Consider the following 23,980-nt stretch of genomic DNA (forward strand, 5'->3'; position numbering starts at 1 on the left):
ATCGCGGAAGTTAGAGTAGCAGTGATTGAGTGTACAAGGCAGTTAACCTGCTGTTCCTAGGCCATCATTTTAAATAAGAATTTGTTCTTAACTGAAGTGCCTAGTTAAAGAAAGAATAAATACAAATTAAATAAATAAATATTGCCCGTGTTAATGCTGCACTCAATATGCTGATAAAATTTAGGTAGCTTTGTCCCCAGCTACAGTACAATATTTCCAGTTTACATAGTCCAGTGTCCAGTGAAGTTCTTTGAGGGCCGTCGTGGTGTCTGCTTGAGGGGGTATACACACAGCTGTGAAAATAACTGACATAAATTATCTTGGAGGTAATATGGCCGGCATTTGATTGTAAATAATTCTAGGTCGGGAGGGCAGAAGGACTTGAGTTCCTGTATGTTGTTGTGAGTACACCATGAGTTGGTACTCATGAAGCATACACCCCCACCCTTCTTCCCAGAGAGGTGTTTATCTCTGTTGGCGCGACGCATGAAGAAGCCCGGTTGCTGACCCGAATCCTACAATGTATCCCGAGAGAGCCATGTTTACGTGAAACAGAGAATTCTACAGTCTCTGATGTCTCTCTGGAAAGCAACCCTTGCTATAATTCGTCTACCTTGTTGTCAAGGGACTGGACATTGGTGAGTAGTATACTCAGAAGCGGTGGGCGGTGTGCACGTCAACGGAGCCTGACCAGGAGGCCACACCGTCTGCCCCTTCTGCGGCGATGTTGTCGGCTTCTGGAATTAGATCCACTGTCCTGGGTGGTGGTCTGAACAAAGGATCTGCTATACACAATCCATGTTTCAATTGGCTTAAAAATCCTTCTTTAACCTGTCTCCTCCCCTCCATCTACACTGATTGAAGTGGATTTAACAGGTGACATTAATAAGGGGTCATAGTTTCACCTGGATTCACCTGGTCAGTCTGTCATGGAAATATATTGTGTTCCTATGTTTTTTACACTCAAGTCTTCTAATACCAACCATACCATTCAATGTCTAGTTTTCATTGTTACCCATGCATAACATTTACTTTATCAAGAGCACAGATTAAGGCAACTGTCTTAAACATGATCACAGAATATTTATTTATAAATGTTTTACAGTCAGTGTGTAGTTCAGACATAAATGTCTTTCCATACCAACCATGTAGAATCTATTTATAACCTCAAATGCAACAGGATGGCGTACTATACCCTTCTGGTATTGACTGCAGTTAATGGGCCATGATGTGAATAGTCTGTATAGAGGAAAACAGGATGGAGTAGCCTACAGTACGGTACCCACTGACTGCCTGCTTGCCTGACTGACTGCCAATATACCCTGGAGAGCCTGAAAAGCAAACAAATGATTTTGTCGGCTACTTGATGTACATCATGTTATTTAACTAAAAGCTTTCCCCAACACTCGTCTTTCCCCAACACTCCTCCTCTTTCCTTGTCTTTCCTCAGTATCATCTTGCAGTGATCTTCGACACGAGTCGGCTTTCAGGGGAAAATGAGACATTGCAGTTTTTAGTTCATGCAAAAAGGTACGTTGTGATGTTATAAATGTAATACAAGGGAATGTTTTAGTGCAAGGTAAGCCTAAACCCAGACCATTTGTTGGTAATGAGAAGATGTATACACACTACATAGACTGGTAAAATATCTACCTTTAATTTGTACGCTTTGCTAATCGTGTTAGGTACTTTGATTAAAAGTCCTCCACACAGACACAATTACAGGTTTGATTGGTACCCTTTCTAATCATGTCAGGTACTCAGTCGAGTGGAAGTCGATTCTGTTTGCTCACATTATCGTGTTAAATTGCATTTGCCTTGGACCTACACACTGTATGTACACAACTGACATCATTGTCTAACCACTGGAAGTGCATGTCTTGTATGTTTGCCACTGAGCAGAGAGCAGTTAGTTTGGCAGTCAGGCAGTAGGCTACAACTTCTGTCACACAAGACTGGGAGGGGGCTGTTGTCACACAAGACTAGGAGGGGGCTGTTTTCACACACGACTGCGAGGGGGGTGTTGTCACACAAGACTGGGAGGAGGCCCTCCGTCACACAAGACTGGGAGGGGGCCCTCCGTCACACAAGACTGGGAGGGGGCCCTCCGTCACACAAGACTGGGAGGGGGCCTCCGTCACACACGACTGGGAGGGGGCCGCCGTCACACAAGACTGGGAGGGGCCCGCCGTCACACACGACTGGGAGGGGGCCCTCCGTCACACACGACTGGGAGGGGGCCTCCGTCACACACGACTGGGAGGGGGCCCTCCGTCACATTAGACTGCTGGGAGGTATCTGCCGTCACATTACACGGAACCCAAACCGGCTGCGCGTGTGCCATCGTGCATAAATATATTTTTTCCCCTCACACCAAACGCGATCACGACATGCAGGTTAAAATATCAAAACAAACTCTGAACCAATGACCTTAATTTGGGGACAGGTCGAAAAGCATTAAACATTTATGGCAATTTAGCTAGCCAGCTTGCACTTGCTACCTAATTTGCCCTATTTAGTTAGCTTGCTGTGGCTAGCTAGTTTGTTCTGCACAAGGTCCTCTACTCTGACAATTAATCCACACATAAAATGGTCAACCGAATTGTTTCTAGTCATCTCTCCTCCTTCCAGGCTTTTTCTTCTTTGAACTTATATGGTGATTGGAGTCTAAACTTTATATCATTACCACGACGACCGACAACACAGTTCGTCTTTCAATCACCCACGTGGGTATAACCAATGAGGAGATGACACATGGGTACCTGCTTCTATAAACCAATGAGGATATGGGAGAGGCAGGACTTGCAGCGCGATCTGTGTCACAAATAGAACTGACTTCTATTTTAGCCCTGGGCAAATCAGACGCTCGTTGGTGCGCACGAGCAGTGTGGGTGCAATAATTTAATAATATAGATTTCTAAATGTCGCGTACGCGACACGAGCGGTGTAGTCGGGGTATTAGACTGCTGGGAGGGGTCTGCCATAACAGACTGCTTGGAGGGGTCTGCTGTCACATTAGACTGCTTGGAGGGGTCTGCTGTCACATTAGACTGCTGGGAGGGGTCTGCCGTCACATTAGACTGCTGGGAGGGGTCTGCCGTCACATTAGACTGCTGGGAGGGGTCTTCCGTCACAGACTGCTGGGAGGGGTCTGCCGTCACATTAGACTGCTGGGAGGGGTCTGCCATCACATTAGACTGCTGGGAGAGGTCTGCCGTCACAGACTGCTGGGAGGGGTCTGCGTCACATTAGACTGCTGGGAGGGGTCTGCCATCACATTAGACTGCTGGGAGGGGTCTGCCATCACATTAGACTGCTGGGAGGGGTCTGCCATCACATTAGACTGCTGGGAGGGGTCTGCCGTCACTTTAGACTGCTTGGAGGGGTCTGCCATCACATTAGACTGCTGGGACAGGTATGCCGTCACAGACTGCTGGGAGGGGTCTGCCGTCACAGACTGCTGGTAGGGGTCTGCCGTCACATTAGACTGCTTGGAGGGGTCTGCCGTCACAGACTGCTGGGAGGGGTCTGCCGTCACATTAGACTGCTGGCAGGGGTCTGCCGTCACAGACTGCTTGGAGGGGTCTGCCATCACATTAGACTGCTTGGAGGGGTCTGCCATCACATTAGACTGCTGGGACAGGTCTGCCGTCACAGACTGCTGGCAGGGGTCTGCCGTCACAGACTGCTGGTAGGGGTCTGCCGTCACATTAGACTGCTTGGAGGGGTCTGCCGTCACATTAGACTGCTTGGAGGGGTCTGCCATCACATTAGACTGCTGGGACAGGTCTGCCGTCACAGACTGCTGGGAGGGGTCTGCCGTCACAGACTGCTGGTAGGGGTCTGCCGTCACATTAGACTGCTTGGAGGGGTCTGCCGTCACAGACTGCTGGGAGGGGTCTGCCGTCACATTAGACTGCTGGCAGGGGTCTGCCGTCACAGACTGCTTGGAGGGGTCTGCCATCACATTAGACTGCTGGGAGGGGTCTGCCGTCACAGACTGCTGGGAGGGGTCTGCCATCACATTAGACTGCTGAGAGGGGTCTGCCGTCACATTAGACTGCTGGGAGGGGTCTGCCGTCACATTAGACTGCTGGGAGGGGTCTGCCATCACATTAGACTGCTGGGAGGGGTCTGCCGTCACTTTAGACTGCTTGGAGGGGTCTGCCATCACATTAGACTGCTGGGACAGGTATGCCGTCACAGACTGCTGGGAGGGGTCTGCCGTCACAGACTGCTGGTAGGGGTCTGCCGTCACATTAGACTGCTTGGAGGGGTCTGCCGTCACAGACTGCTGGGAGGGGTCTGCCGTCACATTAGACTGCTGGCAGGGGTCTGCCGTCACAGACTGCTTGGAGGGGTCTGCCATCACATTAGACTGCTTGGAGGGGTCTGCCATCACATTAGACTGCTGGGACAGGTCTGCCGTCACAGACTGCTGGCAGGGGTCTGCCGTCACAGACTGCTGGTAGGGGTCTGCCGTCACATTAGACTGCTTGGAGGGGTCTGCCGTCACATTAGACTGCTTGGAGGGGTCTGCCATCACATTAGACTGCTGGGACAGGTCTGCCGTCACAGACTGCTGGGAGGGGTCTGCCGTCACAGACTGCTGGTAGGGGTCTGCCGTCACATTAGACTGCTTGGAGGGGTCTGCCGTCACAGACTGCTGGGAGGGGTCTGCCGTCACATTAGACTGCTGGCAGGGGTCTGCCGTCACAGACTGCTTGGAGGGGTCTGCCATCACATTAGACTGCTGGGAGGGGTCTGCCGTCACAGACTGCTGGGAGGGGTCTGCCATCACATTAGACTGCTGAGAGGGGTCTGCCGTCACATTAGACTGCTGGGAGGGGTCTGCCGTCACATTAGACTGCTGGGAGGGGTCTGCCGTCACATTAGACTGCTGGGAGGGGTCTGCCGTCACATTAGACTGCTGGGAGGGGTCTGCCGTCACATTAGACTGCTGGGAGGGGTCTGCCGTCACATTAGACTGCTGGGAGGGGTCTGCCGTCACATTAGACTGCTGGGAGGGGTCTGCCGTCACATTAGACTGCTGGGAGGGGTCTGCCGTCACATTAGACTGCTGGGAGGGGTCTGCCGTCACATTAGACTGCTGGGAGGGGTCTGCCGTCACATTAGACTGCTGGGAGGGGTCTGCCGTCACATTAGACTGCTGGGAGGGGTCTGCCGTCACATTAGACTGCTGGGAGGGGTCTGCCGTCACAGACTGCTGGGAGGGGTCTGCCGTCACAATAGACTGCTGGGAGGTGTCTGCCGTCATAGACTGCTGGGAGGGGTCTGCGTCACATTAGACTGCTGGGAGGGGTCTGCCGTCACATTAGACTGCTGGGAGGGGTCTGCCGTCACATTAGACTGCTGGGAGAGGTCTGCCGTCACATTAGACTGCTGGGAGGGGTCTGCCGTCACATTAGACTGCTTGGAGGGGTCTGCCTTCACATTAGACTGCTGGGAGAGGTCTGCCGTCACAGACTGCTGGGAGGGGTCTGCCGTCACATTAGACTGCTGGCAGGGGTCTGCCGTCACAGACTGCTGGGAGGGGTCTGCCGTCACATTAGACTGCTGGGAGGGGTCTGCCGTCACATTAGACTGCTTGGAGGGGTCTGCCGTCACAGACTGCTGGGAGGGGTCTGCCGTCACATTAGACTGCTGGCAGGGGTCTGCCGTCACAGACTGCTGGGAGGGGTCTGCCGTCACATTAGACTGCTGGGAGGGGTCTGCCGTCACATTAGACTGCTTGGAGGGGTCTGCCGTCACAGACTGCTGGGAGGGGTCTGCCGTCACATTAGACTGCTGGGAGGGGTCTGCCGTCACATTAGACTGCTGGGAGGGGTCTGCCGTCACATTAGACTGCTGGGAGGGGTCTGCCGTCACATTAGACTGCTGGGAGGGGTCTGCCGTCACATTAGACTGCTGGGAGGGGTCTCCTGTCACATAATTGGGAATTCCAAGCAGCCAGATTTGTATGGAAGTTAGCAGTGGAAAAATGATGACATTTTTCTTTAGACAGAAGAATTTAAGATTGAACTTTCTCTTTCAGTTTGCTGTAGAGAAGACAAAGTTTCGTACTTAAATCACTATTCTGTAAATTGGCATAGTTAATGTGTTATTATCTACTATATGGACTATTTGTTAATTGTCTCCAATTGTTTTCTCATTGTAGTGCCAACCCTGAGCATAGGCTGTTGGACAACAAGTTGGATCTGTCTATCCCACTGGTCCATGAGGTGGACACAGCTATCACTGGGTAAGAGGATAAACATCTTTACTTTGTCTGCAATACACACGTACTGTAGACATGCTGTAATACACACGTACTGTAGACATGCTGTAATACACACGTACTGTAGACATGCTGCAATACACACGTACTGTAGACATGCTGCAATACACACGTACTGTAGACATGCTGTAATACACACGTACTGTAGACGTGCTGTAATACACACGTACTGTAGACATGCTGTAATACACACGTACTGTAGACATGCTGTAATACACACGTACTGTAGACATGCTGTAAACCATTTCCTAGAGTTAGGCCAAACACACCCAATCCCCATAATGTATTGGTAAAGTCTCTGAACGTATGCTATCAGATGAAGTCACTAGACAACACCATGTATTATTCAAATATACATTATCCATCAGCATGGACAGGATGCTAAGATGGTTGGCTAGAATCAAACTGATAGACAGTCTCTTTTTATTTGAGCTGTATCATGATTAATACAAACTGTCGCATTAAGATGAAACTCAAAACTAACGCTCAGTGTCTCTGGTAGTTTATGAGTCTGCCTGGACTCTCCCTGCTTGGACTCTCCCTGCTTTGTCTCTCCTTGCTTGGTCTCTCCCTGCTTGGACTCTCCCTGCTTTGTCTCTCCTTGCTTTGTCTCTCCTTGCTTTGTCTCTCCTTGCTTTGTCTCTTCTTGCTTGGTCTCTCCTTGCTTGGTCTCTCCTTGCTTGGTATCTCCCTGCTTTGGTCTCTCCCTGCTTTGGACTCTCCCTGCTTTGGACTCTCCCTGCTTGGACTCTCCCTGCTTGGACTCTCCCTGCTTGGACTCTCCCTGCTTGGTCTCTCCTTGCTTGGACTCTCCCTGCTTGGACTCTCCCTGCTTGGACTCTCCCTGCTTGGACTCTCCCTGCTTGGTCTCTCCTTGCTTGGTCTCTCCCTGCCTGGTCTCTCCTTGCTTGGTCTCTCCCTGCTTGGTCTCTCCTTGCTTGGACTCTCCCTGCTTGGACTCTCCTTGCTTGGTCTCTCCCTGCTTGGACTCTCCCTGCTTTGGACTCTCCCTGCTTTTGACTCTCCCTGCTTGGACTCTCCTTGCTTGGACTCTCCTTGCTTGGTCTCTCCCTGCCTGGTCTCTCCTTGCTTGGACTCTCCCTGCTTGGACTCTCCTTGCTTGGTCTCTCCCTGCTTGGACTCGCCCTGCCTGGTCTCTCCCTGCTTGGACTCGTCCTGCCTGGTCTTTCCCTGCCTGGTCTTTCCCTGCCTGGTCTCTCCCTGCTTGGTCTCTCCCTGCTTGGTCTCTCCCTGCTTGGTCTCTCCCTGCTTGGACTCTCCCTGCTTTGTCTCTCCTTGCTTTGTCTCTCCTTGCTTTGTCTCTCCTTGCTTTGTCTCTTCTTGCTTGGTCTCTCCTTGCTTGGTCTCTCCTTGCTTGGTCTCTCCCTGCTTGGTCTCTCCATGCTTGGTCTCTCCCTGCCTGGTCTCTCCCTGCCTGGTCTCTCCCTGCTTGGTCTCTCCCTGCCTGGTCTCGCCCTGCTTGGTCTCTCCCTGCTTGGTCTCTCCCTGCTTGGTCTCTCTCTGCTTGGTCTCTCTCTGCTTGGTCTTTCCCTGCTTGGTCTCTCCTTGCCTGATCTCTCCCTGCTTGGACTCGCCCTGTCTGGTCTCTCCCTGCCTGGTCTCTCCCTGCCTGGTCTCTCCCTGCCTGGTCTCTCCCTGCCTGGTCTCTCCCTGCTTGGACTCTCCCTGCTTGGTCTCTCATTGCTTGGTCTCTCCCTGCCTGGTCTCTCCCTGCTTGGCCTCGCCCTGCCTGGTCTCTCCCTGCTTGGCCTCGCCCTGCCTGGTCTCTCCCTACTTGGACTCGCCCTGCCTGGTCTCTCCCTGCTTGGACTCGCCCTGCCTGGTCTCTCCCCCGCCTGGTCTCTCCCTGCTTGGACTCGCCCTGCCTGGTCTCTCCCCCGCCTGGTCTCTCCCTGCTTGGTCTCTCCCTGCCTGGTCTCTCCCTGCTTGGACTCGCCCTGCCTGGTCTCTCCCTACTTGGACTCGCCCTGCCTGGTCTCTCCCTGCTTGGACTCGCCCTGCCTGGTCTCTCCCCCGCCTGGTCTCTCCCTGCTTGGTCTCTCCCTGCCTGGTCTCTCCCTGCTTGGACTCGCCCTGCCTGGTCTCTCCCTACTTGGACTCGCCCTGCCTGGTCTCTCCCTGCTTGGACTCTCCCTGCTTGGTCTCTCATTGCTTGGTCTCTCCCTGCCTGGTCTCTCCCTGCTTGGCCTCGCCCTGCCTGGTCTCTCCCTACTTGGACTCGCCCTGCCTGGTCTCTCCCTGCTTGGACTCGCCCTGCCTGGTCTCTCCCCCGCCTGGTCTCTCCCTGCTTGGACTCGCCCTGCCTGGTCTCTCCCCCACCTGGTCTCTCCCTGCTTGGTCTCTCCCTGCCTGGTCTCTCCCTGCTTGGACTCGCCCTGCCTGGTCTCTCCCTACTTGGACTCGCCCTGCCTGGTCTCTCCCTGCTTGGACTCGCCCTGCCTGGTCTCTCCCTACTTGGACTCGCCCTGCCTGGTCTCTCCCTGCTTGGACTCGCCCTGCCTGGTCTCTCCCCCGCCTGGTCTCTCCCTGCTTGGACTCGCCCTGCCTGGTCTCTCCCCCGCCTGGTCTCTCCCTGCTTGGTCTCTCCTTGCTTGGTCTCTCCTTGCTTGGTCTCTCCTTGCTTGGTCTCTCCTTGCTTGGTCTCTCCTTGCTTGGTCTCTCATTGCTTGGTCTCTCATTGCTTGGTCTCTCCCTGTCTGGTCTCTCCCTGGTTGGACTCACCCTGCCTGGTCTCTCCCTGCTTGGACTCGCCCTGCCTGGTCTCTCCCCCGCCTGGTCTCTCCACCTCTGTTCTAATCCTCTTGAAAGATGAAAGACACCAGACAGAGCTGGGCTACATTATCAGACAGCAGAGTAGAGCTGTAGCTGAGGTGTGTTATCAGATCCTAGATCTTTCCTTCGTCATTGGCTTTGATACTCTAATTGATTAGTTAGAGACAATCCATTCGCTGATGACTTTGTTTTGTACAACGCCCCTCGTGCCCCTACTCACCAAAAACGACTTCATTGATGGCTTAGACTAAAGTATGTAGCGATTGATAGAGCAGTGGAAGAAATGAGTGTGAGTCGTCAGACTACTATTCTCACAGAACATGACAGCTTTCCTCTACCACAGGACTTGAAGAAAACATCTGGGGACACACCATCTTTAACCAGTCTCTCTCTAACAGTACATTGATCTATAAAACATACAGACCTACAAAAACATGTTATACATTTGATTTGATATCCGTAAATAATGATCTTGGCATGAATCTGTTGGGGCTGCGCAATACCATATCACTTTCTATCTGTCTACAGTTTAGTGACTCCAACATCCTTTCTGTATGGGAACTCCATCGATGCCTCTCGCTTCATCCAGCTGGAGGACATGGAGTGTAACTTCCAGCCTCTAAACTTCACCTTTCAGGTACTGGTGACACCTGTACATCCGGGAATCCCCATTCAAGTCAATTATATTGATATGGCTGTACCAGTAGCTCTACCTCATCTACCTCGTCAAAACATGCAGCATATTATTTTGGCTCCTTGTAAACATATCTCTCTATCGCTCTCTCTCACTACTCTCTCTCTTTCGCTCTCTCACACTACTCTCTCTCACTACTCTCTCTCTTTTGCCCTCTCTTTCGCTCTCTCACACTACTCTCTCTCTATCCCTGTCTCTCATCCACCTTTCTTTCTTTCTACCCCCCCACATTCTCTCTTACCTCAATCCTCTACCTCTCTTACCCCTGACCTTCTATTTCTCTCTACCCTTCACCATCTTTCTCTCCCTAATATTTCTTTCATCGTCTTCCAGGTGATCAACAACGGCCCCAGCAGGTTACCTGGCTCCATAGTGGACATCAGGATCCCAAACCGACTGGCTGGCAATGGGGCCGACATGTTCCACATCATGGACACACAGGTGGGAACCTTCCAACAGCAGTTTATACATCAAATTCAAACAATCCGATTCATTTATAAGGTCCTTTTTACATCAGCAGTTATCAGCAGGTGCTTTTACATTAACCAGGCCTAGACCTCAAAGAGACAGGAAAAACATCCTAGAAGGAAGATATCTAGACAGGAACCAGGCTCTGAGGGGAGACCAAAGATAGCACAGCAGTCTATCCACCCATTCGCCCAAACGTCAGTACCTCTGGCGTTGTTTAGGGGTTTATCCACCTACACACATCCACATTCTTTGTTGCCTTTATCCAACTGAAGTTTTCCTTCATAGCTGAGTGCTGTGGATCCATGTTGGCAAACACTTTAATACTGTTAAAATGGCCTTCTTGTTTATCTATGTCTCTGCTCATGGAACACAGGACACGTTAGAACAGTGCGAGGCACTATTTGATGATTTTTTTTTGATAAATGGGAAAGAAGTGTTGATACAGCTACTACTGGCTGGGCGACCATTTAGTTTCACAACAACAGTTTCTCATTTAGGTACCCCCAGTGGGTGCTTTGTTTTCATAACCCCTGCACCGCTCCTTTCATATAGGTAGATAAGGGGGAGCTCCAACCTTATAATTGTGTTGACTGTTTGAATGGGAGGATTGGAGCAGAGAGCAGAGACTGTAGGGACATCGGACCGTATCCCACCCTGCATCTCCACATCTGGAATTACTTGGAGGGATCAGAGAGGTTTACACGGAACGACTGGGGGACTGGGGCACCTGCAGAGCATGCTACTATTCTTTTACATCCCCAACGTAGATCTGGAGTCACTGAGATATGAAACTGGGGCCCTGGTCAAAAGGAGTGCACTAAACAGGGAATAGGGTGCCATTTGGGATACAGACTTGTTCTGTGTTAACACTGTCTGACTGTAGTCTCCCTGTCCTATAGGGTAAGGAGAGGTCATTTCACACTGAGGTTCTCTTCTTCTTCTGTAGTAGGTCAGAGTAACAGACAAGATGAACACACATGATAAACATGAGCCGGCATTAAATAAATGTGGGGGAAATATTTCCATATTGCAATTTCCTTGAATTCCAGTCATGACCTTACATTCATCCTAACATGTATTAATGTCATCCTAACATGTATTAATGTCATCCTAACATGTATTAATGTCATCCTGACATGTATTAATGTCATCCTAACATGTATTAATGTCATCCTAACATGTATTAATGTCATCCTAACATGTATTAATGTCATCCTAACGTGTATTAATGTCATCCTAACGTGTGTTAATGTCATCCTAACGTGTGTTAATGTCATCCTAACGTGTGTTAATGTCACTAACATGTGTTAATGTCATCCTAACATGTGTTAATGTCATCCTAACATGTGTTAATGTCATCCTAACATGTTAATGTCATCCTAACATGTGTTAATGTCACTAACGTGTTAATGTCACCCTAACATGTGTTAATGTCACCCTAACATGTGTTAATGTCCCTAACATGTGTTAATGTCCCTAACATGTGTTAATGTCCCTAACATGTGTTAATGTCCCTAACATGTGTTAATGTCACTAACGTGTTAATGTCATCCTAACATGTGTTAATGTCATCCTAACATGTGTTAATGTCATCCTAACATGTGTTAATGTCACTAACATGTGTTAATGTCATCCTAACATGTGTTAATGTCACTAACGTGTGTTAATGTCACTAACGTGTTAATGTCATCCTAACATGTGTTAATGTCACTAACATGTTAATGTCACTAATGTGTTAATGTCATCCTAACATGTGTTAATGTCACTAACGTGTGTTAATGTCACGTGTTAATGTCATCCTAACATGTGTTAATGTCACTAATGTGTTAATGTCATCCTAACATGTGTTAATGTCATCCTAAAATGTGTTAATGTCACTAACGTGTTAATGTCACTAACGTGTTAATGTCATCCTAACATGATCCTAACGTCATCCTAACATGTGTTAATGTCATCCTAACATGTGTTAATGTCATCCTAACATGATCCTAACATGTGTTAATGTCATCCTAACATGTGTTAATGTCACTAACGTGTTAATGTCATCCTAACATGTATTAATGTCACTAACATGTGTTAATGTCATCCTAACATGTGTTAATGTCATCCTAACATGTGTTAATGTCATCCTAACATGATCCTAACATGTGTTAATGTCATCCTAACATGATCCTAACATGTGTTAATGTCATCCTAACATGATCCTAACATGTGTTAATGTCATCCTAACATGATCCTAACATGTGTTAATGCCATCCTAACATGTGTTAATGTCACTAACGTGTTAATGTCACTAACATGTGTTAATGTCATCCTAACATGTGTTAATGTCACTAACGTGTTAATGTCATCCTAACATGTATTAATGTCACTAACATGTGTTAATGTCATCCTAACATGTGTTAATGTCATCCTAACATGTATTAATGTCATCCTAACATGTGTTAATGTCATCCTAACATGTGTTAATGTCATCCTAACATGTGTTAATGTCATCCTAACATGTGTTAATGTCCTCCTAACGTGTTAATGTCACTAACGTGTTAATGTCATCCTAACATGTGTTAATGTCATCCTAACATGTGTTAATGTCATCCTAACGTGTGTTAATGTCATCCTAACATGTGTTAATGTCACTAACGTGTTAATGTCATCCTAACATGTGTTAATGTCACTAACGTGTTAATGTCACTAACGTGTTAATGTCACTAACGTGTTAATGTCACTAACGTGTTAATGTCACTAACGTGTTAATGTCACTAACATGTGTTAATGTCATCCTAACATGTGTTAATGTCACTAACATGTGTTAATGTAATCCTAACATGTGTTAATGTCATCCTAACATGTGTTAATGTCACTAACGTGTTAATGTCATCCTAACATGTGTTAATGTCATCCTAACATGTGTTAATGTCACTAACGTGTTAATGTCACTAACGTGTTAATGTCATCCTAACATGTATTAATGTCACTAACATGTGTTAATGTCATCCTAACATGTGTTAATGTCATCCTAACATGTATTAATGTCATCGTAACATGTGTTAATGTCATCCTAACATGTGTTAATGTCATCCTAACATGTGTTAATGTCATCTTAACATGTGTTAATGTCACTAACGTGTTAATGTCACTAACATGTGTTAATGTCACTAACGTGTGTTAATGTCACTAACGTGTGTTAATGTCATCCTAACGTGTGTTAATGTCACTAACGTGTGTTAATGTCATCCTAACATGTGTTAATGTCACTAACGTGTTAATGTCACCCTAACGTGTTAATGTCACCCTAACGTGTTAATGTCACCCTAACGTGTTAATGTCCCTAAAATGTGTTAATGTCCCTAACGTGTTAATGTCACTAACGTGTTAATGTCACTAACGTGTTAATGTCACTAACATGTGTTAATGTCATCCTAACATGTGTTAATGTCACTAACGTGTTAATGTCATCCTAACATGTGTTAATGTCATCCTAACATGTGTTAATGTCACTAACGTGTTAATGTCATCCTAACATGTGTTAATGTCATCCTAAAATGTGTTAATGTCACTAACGTGTTAATGTCATCCTAACGTGTTAATGTCATCCTAACATGTGTTAATGTCATCCTACCATGATCCTAACATGTGTTAATGTCATCCTAACATGTGTTAATGTCACTAACGTGTTAATGTCATCCTAACATGTATTAATGTCACTAACGTGTTAATGTCATCCTAACATGTATTCATGTCATCGTAACATGTGTTAATGTCATCGTAACATGTGTTAATGTCATCCTAACATGTGTTAATGTCATCCTAACATGTGTTAATGTCACCCTAACATGTGTTAATGTCATCCTAACATGTGTTAATGTCACTAACGTGTTAATGTCATCCTAACATGTGTTAATGTCATCCTAACATGTGTTAATGTCACTAATGTGTGTTAATGTCATCCTAACATGTGTTAATGTCACTAACGTGTTAATGTCATCCTAACATGTGTTAATGTCACTAACGTGTTAATGTCATCCTAACATGTGTTAATGTCATCCTAACATGTGTTAATGTCACTAACGTGTTAATGTCATCCTAACATGTGTTAATGTCATCCTAACATGTGTTAATGTCACTAACGTGTTAATGTCATCCTAATGTGTTAATGTCACTAATGTGTTAATGTCATCCTAATGTGTTAATGTCACTAACGTGTTAATGTCACTAACATGTGTTAATGTAATCCTAACATGTGTAAATGTCATCCTAACATGTGTTAATGTCATCCTAACATGATCCTAACATGTGTTAATGTCATCCTAACATGATCCTAACATGTGTTAATGCCATCCTAACATGTGTTAATGTCACTAACGTGTTAATGTCACTAACATGTGTTAATGTCATCCTAACATGTGTTAATGTCACTAACGTGTTAATGTCATCCTAACATGTATTAATGTCACTAACATGTGTTAATGTCATCCTAACATGTGTTAATGTCATCCTAACATGTATTAATGTCATCCTAACATGTGTTAATGTCATCCTAACATGTGTTAATGTCATCCTAACATGTGTTAATGTCATCCTAACATGTGTTAATGTCATCCTAACATGTGTTAATGTCATCCTAACATGTGTTAATGTCACTAACGTGTTAATGTCACTAACGTGTTAATGTCATCCTAACATGTGTTAATGTCATCCTAACATGTGTTAATGTCACTAACGTGTTAATGTCACTAACGTGTTAATGTCACTAACATGTGTTAATGTCACTAACATGTGTTAATGTCATCCTAACATGTGTTAATGTCACTAACACGTGTTAATGTCATCCTAACATGTGTTAATGTCCTCCTAACGTGTTAATGTCACTAACGTGTTAATGTCATCCTAACGTGTGTTAATGTCATCCTAACATGTGTTAATGTCACTAACGTGTTAATGTCACTAACGTGTTAATGTCACTAACGTGTTAATGTCACTAACGTGTTAATGTCACTAACATGTGTTAATGTCATCCTAACATGTGTTAATGTCACTAACACGTGTTAATGTCATCCTAACATGTGTTAATGTCCTCCTAACGTGTTAATGTCACTAACGTGTTAATGTCATCCTAACGTGTGTTAATGTCATCCTAACATGTGTTAATGTCACTAACGTGTTAATGTCACTAACGTGTTAATGTCATCCTAACACGTGTTAATGTCACTAACGTGTTAATGTCACTAACGTGTTAATGTCACTAACGTGTTAATGTCACTAACATGTGTTAATGTCATCCTAACATGTGTTAATGTCACTAACATGTGTTAATGTAATCCTAACATGTGTTAATGTAATCCTAACATGTGTTAATGTCATCCTAACATGTGTTAATGTCACTAACGTGTGTTAATGTCATCCTAACATGTGTTAATGTCATCCTAACATGTGTTAATGTCACTAACGTGTTAATGTCACTAACGTGTTAATGTCACTAACGTGTTAATGTCACTAACATGTGTTAATGTCATCCTAACATGTGTTAATGTCACTAACACGTGTTAATGTCACTAACATGTGTTAATTTCATCCTAACATGTATTAATGTCATCCTAACATGTGTTAATGTCATCCTAACATGTGTTAATGTCATCCTAACATGTGTTAATGTCATCCTAACATGTGTTAATGTCATCCTATCATGTGTTAATGTCAGTGTAAAACAACTAGCTCCTTTCAGATTATACTTACCAGTCTCTGTGTTCATCTTGTCTGTTACTCTGACCTACTACAGAAGAAGAAGAGAACCTCCGTGTGAAATGACCTCTCCTTACCCTATTGGACAGGGAGACTACAGTCTGTGTTAACACAGAACAAGTCTGTATCCCAAATGGCAGCCTATTCCCTATTTGTATGGTATTCACTTGGAATCTGTTAACAATGGATATAAAGGAGTTAAACAGTAATTGGTAACAACCTGGTACCAAGTGGTGGGCTACACAATGATGTCAGAAATGACCATTTTCATTTTCTGCTAATAGCAGGGTGCAGTTGTTATGAGGGTCAACTATCATTCTCTCTCACACACTCTCTCTCGCTCTCTTTCTCTTGGTCTCTCTCTCTCACACACACACACACAAACACACACAGGCAAAAGTAGTGCCCAATATAGGGAATAGTGTACAATTTGGAACGCAGCCCTAACTTTCTCAGGGTGTGGATTGAAGCCACAAAGCAATCAAATTTAAAATATTTGTTGTTGTCAAATATAAAAGATGAATTGTTTAACACATGTTTGGTTACTACATGATTTCAAATGTGTCATGTCATAGTTTTGGTGTCTTCACTATTATTCTACAATGTAGAAAATAGTAAATAAAGAAAAACCCTTGAATGAGTAGATGTGTCCAAACTTTTGACTGGTATTGTGTATATATAAACACTCTAAACATCCTACCCGATGGCTCGGAGGCGTCAGCATGGTCCTAAAAAACATTATTGCCTTGTTTTGTATCACATTCCAATGATAAAACTGTGAGGGACAAAAATGCAATTTCAGAATATAGGGGCGACGTGTTGTCCCGAGTGAAAGTTGTGCCCCTGCTTAAAACAAGTAAAAAAAATTAAAAAATCATTGTGAAACGTAAAAAATTCTGAGTGGGTCTTAAAAGTAACATGACTGGTCTCTCTCAGGAGAGTCCTCTACTCACCTGTAGAATGTGTTGTTGAACATTCCTGAGATGTATTTTTCCTCCTCCCATCCACCTCTTCCCATCCTCCCTGCCCTTTCTCATCTTCCTCTGTCTCCCCAGGTGGCGGGGGGGCAAGGGAACTGCACCCCTCATAGGAACCCCCAGCCCTGTTCCATCTCCCAGGACAGAGAGAGTATCTTCCACACCATCTTTGCCTTCTTCACCAAGTCTGGACGCAGGGTCCTGGTGAATAAACATAGAGCGAGAGGGTCTATACACTCATACACCCATGAACACACACAGCACAGGCACAGAGAGAGAGAGGGTCTATACACACACACCCATGAACACACACACAGCACAGGCACAGAGAGAGAGAGGCGTGTACATGCACCCATGAACACACACACACCTGGACTGTCCCAGTCAGTGGACTTTAAGGTTCACTGAAAGTGTTTCCCTTGGTGATGTATCATGTGTGTGTTGTGTAGCATCTGTTCATCTCTCTCTGTCTTCCTTCTCTCTCTCTCTCTTCCTTCTCTCTCTCTCTCTTTCTCTTTTTCTCTTTTTCTCTCTCTTTCTCTTTTTCTCTCTTTTTCTCTCTTTCTTTCTCTTTTACTCTCTCTCTCTCTTCTTTCTCTTCCTTCTCTCTCTCTCTCTCTTCCTTCTCTCTCTCTCTCTCTCTCTCTCTCTTTCCTTTCTCTTCCTTCTCTCTCTCTTTCCTTTCTCTTCCTTCTCTCTCTCTCTCCTTTCTCTTCCTTCTCTCTCTCTCTTCTTTCTCTTCATTCTCTCTCTCTCTTTCTTTCTCTTCCTTCTCTCTCTCTCTTCTTTCTCTTCCTTCTCTCTCTCTCTCTCTTCCTTCTCTCTCTCTATTCCTCCTCTCTCTCCTCCTTCTCTCTAACAGGACTGTGACCGGCCAGGGAGAGCATGTTTAACCATCTCATGTACTCTGGGCTCCCAGTCCAAAGAGGAAGTTGTCAGTATACATGTGAAACTTCTACTAAACACAGAGATACTGAAGAGGGTAAGTACATGGATATTAGTTATTACATAGTTGTTAGATACACTACCGTTCAAAAGTTTGCCCATAATCAGCACTTCTGTGTTCAAATGGCACGTTGTGTTAGCTAATCCAAGTTGATTATTTTAAAAGGCCAATTGATCATTAGAAAACCCTTTTGCAATTATGTTAGCACAGCTCAAAACTGTTGTCCTGATTAAATAAGCAATCAAACTAGTTCAGTATCTGGAGCATTTGTGGGTTCGATTACAGGCTCAAAATGGCCAGAAACAAAACTTTCTTCTGAAACTCGTCAGTCTATTCTTGTTCTGAGAAATGAAGGCTATTCCATGCGAGAAATTGGCAATAAACTGAATAGCTTGTACAATGCTGTGTACTACTCCCTTCACAAAACAGCGCAAACTGTAACCAGAATAGAAAGAGGAGTGGGATGCCCCAGTGCACAACTGAACAAGAGGACAAGTACAGTAGTGTCTAGTTTGAGAAACCGACACCTCACAAGTCCTCAACTGGCAGCTTCATTAAATAGTACCCACAAAACACCAGTCTCATTGTCAACAGTGAAGAGGCGACTCCAGGATGCTGGCCTTCTAGGCAGAGTTGTAAAGAAAAAGCCATATTCAGACTGGCCAATAAAAAGAAAAGATTAAGATGGGCAAAAGGACACAGAGACTGGACAGAGGAAGATTGGAAAAAAAAATATTATGGACAGACAAATCTAAGTTTGAGTTGTTCGGATCACAAAGATGAACATTTGTGAGACCCAGAAGAAATGAAGATGCTGGAGGAGTGCTTGACGCCATCTGTCAAGCATGGTGGAGGCAATGTGATGGTCTGGGGGTGCTTTGTTGATGGTAATGTGGAAGATTTGTACAGGGTAAAAGGGATCTTGAAGAAGGAAGGCTATCACTCCATTTTGCAACACCATACCCTGTGGACGGAAATTGAAGCCAATTTCCTCCTACAACAGGACAATGACCCAAAGCACAGCTCCAAACTATGCAAGAACTATTCAGGGAAAAAGCAGTCAGCTGGTATTCTGTCTATAATGGAGTGGCCAGGACAATCACCGGATCTCAACCCTATTGAGCTGTTGTGGGAGCAGCTTGACCGTATGGTACGTAAGAAGTGCCCATCAAGCCAATCCAACTTGTGGGAGGTGCTTCAGGAAGCTTGGAGTGAAATCTCTTCGATTACCTCAACAAATTGACAACTAGAATGCCAAAGGTCTGCATGCCTGTAATTGCTGCAAATTGAGGATTCTTTGACGAAAGTAAAGTTTGAAGGACACAATTATTATTTAGATTAAAAAACATAATTTATAACCTTGTCAACGTCTTGACTATATTTCCTATTCATTTCGCAACTAATTGCGTGCATGTTCTCATGGAAAACAAGGAAATCTCTAAGTGACCCCAAACTTTTGAACGGTTGCATTGTTACATGGTTGTTACATGGTTGTTACCTGGTTGTTACCTGGTTGTTACATGTTTAGTATTTTTATGTTTTACTTAGGCTAATAATGTTTATTATAATATGGATCTGAAGGAAGTGTGAATCCCCCCCCCCCCCCCTCTCTCTCTCACACACACACACCTACCTACAGGACAGCTCATCGCTGATCCAGTTCGTGACTAGGGGTAATGTGAGAGTGGACGGGAGGGCCATAGAGGTACCGCAGGGGCTATCAGAAGACACTTCAGTAAGTATATCACTCTTGATAGATTTACTCTTGCAAAGCGCTGAATATATGAGTCAATCAGTGTGTTGGGTCAGGTTCGGCATGCAGTAGACACATCATGTCTGTGAGACATTCTAACAGCCAGTTTATTGCTGTGATGTTCCTCGGCCAGCCCTGAGGGGTGAATCTAGAAGCTGAATCTAGTGGAAATTGAAGCCCGGGGAGCAGCTGGAGGGAGGACGCCAGATCAACCTGGATGTCATTGGGGGTGAGGCAGGGTTGTATTTGGGGGTCCTCAGCTGTGGTCCTCAAGGACAAGTTCTCCTCAGAGACAGCAGGGTATCACACACACACACATACACACACACACAGGGCAAGCCTCTGTGTGGAGTGATTAGATGTGCCTGTGGAGCAGTGGAATGAATTGATGAGCACTCTGCTTCCCCTTATCCTCAATGCTTTTAGCTGATTACGGTGATGACCTCCAAGACCCTAGCTCGCAGCTCCATCTCCTGACTTAGGCCCCACCGCGCTGCTGCGTATCCTGACCTCTAGGCCCCCAGCTCGCTGCTCGACCCCCAGGCCACAAGAAGAGCTTGGCTAGCTTCAGCCGCTAAATCAGACGATACTGTGAATGTGTCCATTCACAACTGCTCTCCCAGCACTTAGTGACCACTTTAATTTTCCATAGCAACACCTCCCCACCCCCCCGTCTGGTCAGTTCACTACCACAAACCATTAGAGATTTTAGTGAATTCAGTAGCCCTGGTCCCTCAGCAGCTCTGAAGTCCCTAGAGAAAGCTTTGTGGTCCATTGGTGCCTTGGTTTGTGACGAGGCTCTCTTTCAATTCCCAGCCTGCTACTTATCAACAGCTGATGAGATATAGTTTATCCTCCATGTCATGCAAACAGGCCCCGGTAAATGTGGTAAAGGATAGGAGAATAAAAATAATCTACTCTATGAGTTATGAGCTCATTGACTCGATTGAAATGGTTCCTTACGTTTTAGTACCCGTAAACATTTGTTCAATATTGACAGCTCAGCACAAACTGAGCTGGAGTCAGTCAGTCAGACAACGGATCAGAATGTAACATATTGTATGCTTCCAATGCACACACGCACATACTCTTAACTTCACATGTTACAGTTTGAAGAGGTGTAATTCTTCCATATTCCTTTTTGCTATGCACCATATTGGAATGCTGTGTTATTGTGGGTGCCTGATGTCTTAGGAGGAAGGATTTCCAGCCCAGACCCTGACCTACAACCCAGACCCAGACCCACAGCCCAGACCCTGACCTACAACCCAGACCCACAGCCCAGACCCAGACCTACAACCCAGACCCACAGCCCAGACCCTGATCTACAACCTAGACCCACAGCCCAGACCCTGACCTACAACCCAGACCCTGACCTACAACCCAGACCCACAGCCCAGACCCTGACCTACAACCCAGACCCACAGCCCAGACCCTGACCTACAACACAGACCCACAGCCCAGACCCTGACCTACAACCCAGACCTACAACCCAGACCCTGACCTACAACCCAGACCCTGACCTACAACCCAGACCCACAGCCCAGACCCTGACCTACAATCCAGACCCACAGCCCAGACCCAGACCTACAACCCAGACCCACAGCCCAGACCCTGACCTACAACCCAGACCCACAGCCCAGGCCCTGACCTACAACGCAGACCCACAGCCCAGACCCTGACCTACAACCCAGACCCTGACCTACAACCCAGACCCACAGCCCAGACCCTGACCTACAACCCAGACCCACAGCCCAGACCCTGACCTACAACCCAGACCCACAGCCCAGACCCTGACCTACAGCCCAGACCCTGACCTACAACCCAGACCCACAGCCCAGACCCTGACCTACAATCCAGACCCACAGCCCAGACCCAGACCTACAACCCAGACCCACAGCCCAGACCCTGACCTACAACCCAGACCCACAGCCCAGGCCCTGACCTACAACGCAGACCCACAGCCCAGACCCTGACCTACAACCCAGACCCTGACCTACAACCCAGACCCACAGCCCAGACCCTGAACTACAACCCAGACCCACAGCCCAGACCCTGACCTACAACCCAGACCCACAGCCCAGACCCTGACCTACAACCCAGACCCACAGCCCAGACCCTGACCTACAGCCCAGACCCTGACCTACAGCCCAGACCCAGACCCACAGCCCAGACCCTGACCTACAGCCCAGACCCACAGCCCAGACCCTGACCTACAGCCCAGACCCTGACCTACAGCCCAGACCCTGACCTACAACCCAGACCCTGACCTACAGCTCAGACCCTGACCTACAACCCAGACCCTTACCCACAGCCCAGACCCTGACCTACAGCCCAGACCCTGACCTACAGCCCAGACCCTGACCTACAACCCAGACCCTGACCTACAACCCAGACCCTGACCTACAACCCAGACCCACAGCCCAGACCCTGACCTACAACCCAGACCCTGACCTACAACCCAGACCCTGACCTACAACCCAGACCCTGACCTACAGCCCAGACCCTGACCTACAGCCCAGACCCTGACCTACAGCCCAGACCCTGACCTACAGCCCAGACCCTGACCTACAACCCAGACCCTGACCTACAACCCAGACCCTGACCTACAGCTCAGACCCTGACCTACAACCCAGACCCTGACCTACAACCCAGACCCTGACCTACAACCCAGACCCTGACCTACAGCTCAGACCCTGACCTACAACCCAGACCCTGACCTACAACCCAGACCTTGACCTACAGCCCTGACCTTGACCTACAGCCCTGACCTACAGACCTGAGTACAAATAAGAATATTTGAGATGCTTCAATACTTTGAGAGTTTGCTCTAGCCTGCCTAAACTGTCAGATGGGCAGGCTTTGCAGTTTTGGGACTCTTCTTGTCACGCCTTGGTCATTGTATTTTGTGTTTTCGTTATATGTTTGGTCAGGCCAGGGTGTGACATGGGTTTATATGTTGTGGTGCGTATTGTATTTTTTTGTATTATTGGGATTACGGCTGAGTAGGGGTGTTGCATAGGTTTGGCTGCCTGAGGCGGTTCTCAATCAGAGTCAGGTGATTCTCGTTGTCTCTGATTGGGAACCGTATTTAGGTAGCCTGGGTTTCGCTTTGTATTTCGTGGGTGATTGTTCCTGTCTCTGTGTAGTGTTCACCAGATAGGCTGTATATAGTTTCACGTTCCGTTTGTTGTTTTGTATTATATAGTTATTTTCATGTATCGCACTTATTTTCATTAAAGACATGAGTAACCACCACGCTGCATTTCGGTCCTCTCTTTCGACAAACGAAGAACGCCGTTACACTTCTATTGAGCCAGGCAAGCTCAATCAAGCACAGATCAAGTATTTATTTTTTATTTTCTTATATTTCAAATAGTATTTGAACCCAGATCTGTCACAAACCCAGACAGACCTGCATCAGAATTGAAAGTACTTACAGTACTTAAAAAAGATATATTTTACCTTTATTTAACTAGGCAAGTCAGTTAAGAACAAATTCTTATTTACAATGATGTCCTAGGAGCAGTGGGTTAACTGCCTTGTTCAGGGGCAGAATCCCGGTCAGCTCGGGATTCGATCCACCAACCTTTGGGTTACTAGTCCAACGCTCTAACCACTAGGCTACCTGCCACCCCTTACTTAGCTTAGCTTACAGTACTTAGCTTATCTTATCTTAATTACTTACAGTACCTATTTACAGTAATTAGCTTAGCTTAGCTTACGATACTTAGCTTATTGTACAGTACTTACAGTGCTTAGCTTACAGTACTTATCTTATCTCACAGTACTTATAGTACTTACATTACTTAGCTCATCTTAGTGTTTAGCTTACAGTACTTTTCTTATCTTACAATACTTTGCTTATCTTACAGTACTTTGCTTATCTTACAGTACTTATAGTACTTAGCTTATCTTACAGCACTTAGCTTATCCTTTATTTAACCAGGTAGGCCAGTTGAGATCAAGTTCTCATTTACAACTGCGACCTGGCCAAGATAAAGCAAAGCAGTGCGACAAAAACAACAACACAGAATTACACATAAACAAACGTACAGTCAATAACACAATAGAAAATAAAAATCTATGTACAGTGTGTGCAAATGTAGAAGAGTAGGGAGGTAGGCCATTTCATTTACACTGTCAATATTATCTGTGACCATATATGATTAGAATGATGTTGCAATGGTTGGATTGATTTAATTTGTGTTTTGAAATGTGTTCACATGTACAATGAAAGAACTATACATTTCAAATGTGTATGGTTAACAGACATAGATCAAAGCTGTTTTTCCAGCCTGGAGATAGA

The 23,980-nt window shown here is 46.2% G+C and overlaps 1 protein-coding gene across 1 annotated transcript in view; it reads left to right on the forward strand.

Annotated features, from left to right (window-relative positions):
• Positions 1-23,980, forward strand: part of LOC109900099 (integrin alpha-9) — a 157,341-nt gene that overhangs the window by 125,372 nt on the left and 7,989 nt on the right. The window contains exons 20-26 of the mRNA XM_031835194.1: positions 1,451-1,530; positions 6,179-6,262; positions 9,620-9,728; positions 10,119-10,226; positions 17,051-17,176; positions 17,835-17,954; positions 19,558-19,653. Coding sequence (XP_031691054.1) covers positions 1,451-1,530; positions 6,179-6,262; positions 9,620-9,728; positions 10,119-10,226; positions 17,051-17,176; positions 17,835-17,954; positions 19,558-19,653 — 723 coding nt within the window. The remainder of the gene's footprint in view (positions 1-1,450; positions 1,531-6,178; positions 6,263-9,619; positions 9,729-10,118; positions 10,227-17,050; positions 17,177-17,834; positions 17,955-19,557; positions 19,654-23,980) is intronic.

This window comes from Oncorhynchus kisutch, linkage group LG11 (genome assembly GCF_002021735.2).
Source record: "Oncorhynchus kisutch isolate 150728-3 linkage group LG11, Okis_V2, whole genome shotgun sequence".
NCBI classification, from domain to species: domain Eukaryota; kingdom Metazoa; phylum Chordata; class Actinopteri; order Salmoniformes; family Salmonidae; genus Oncorhynchus; species Oncorhynchus kisutch.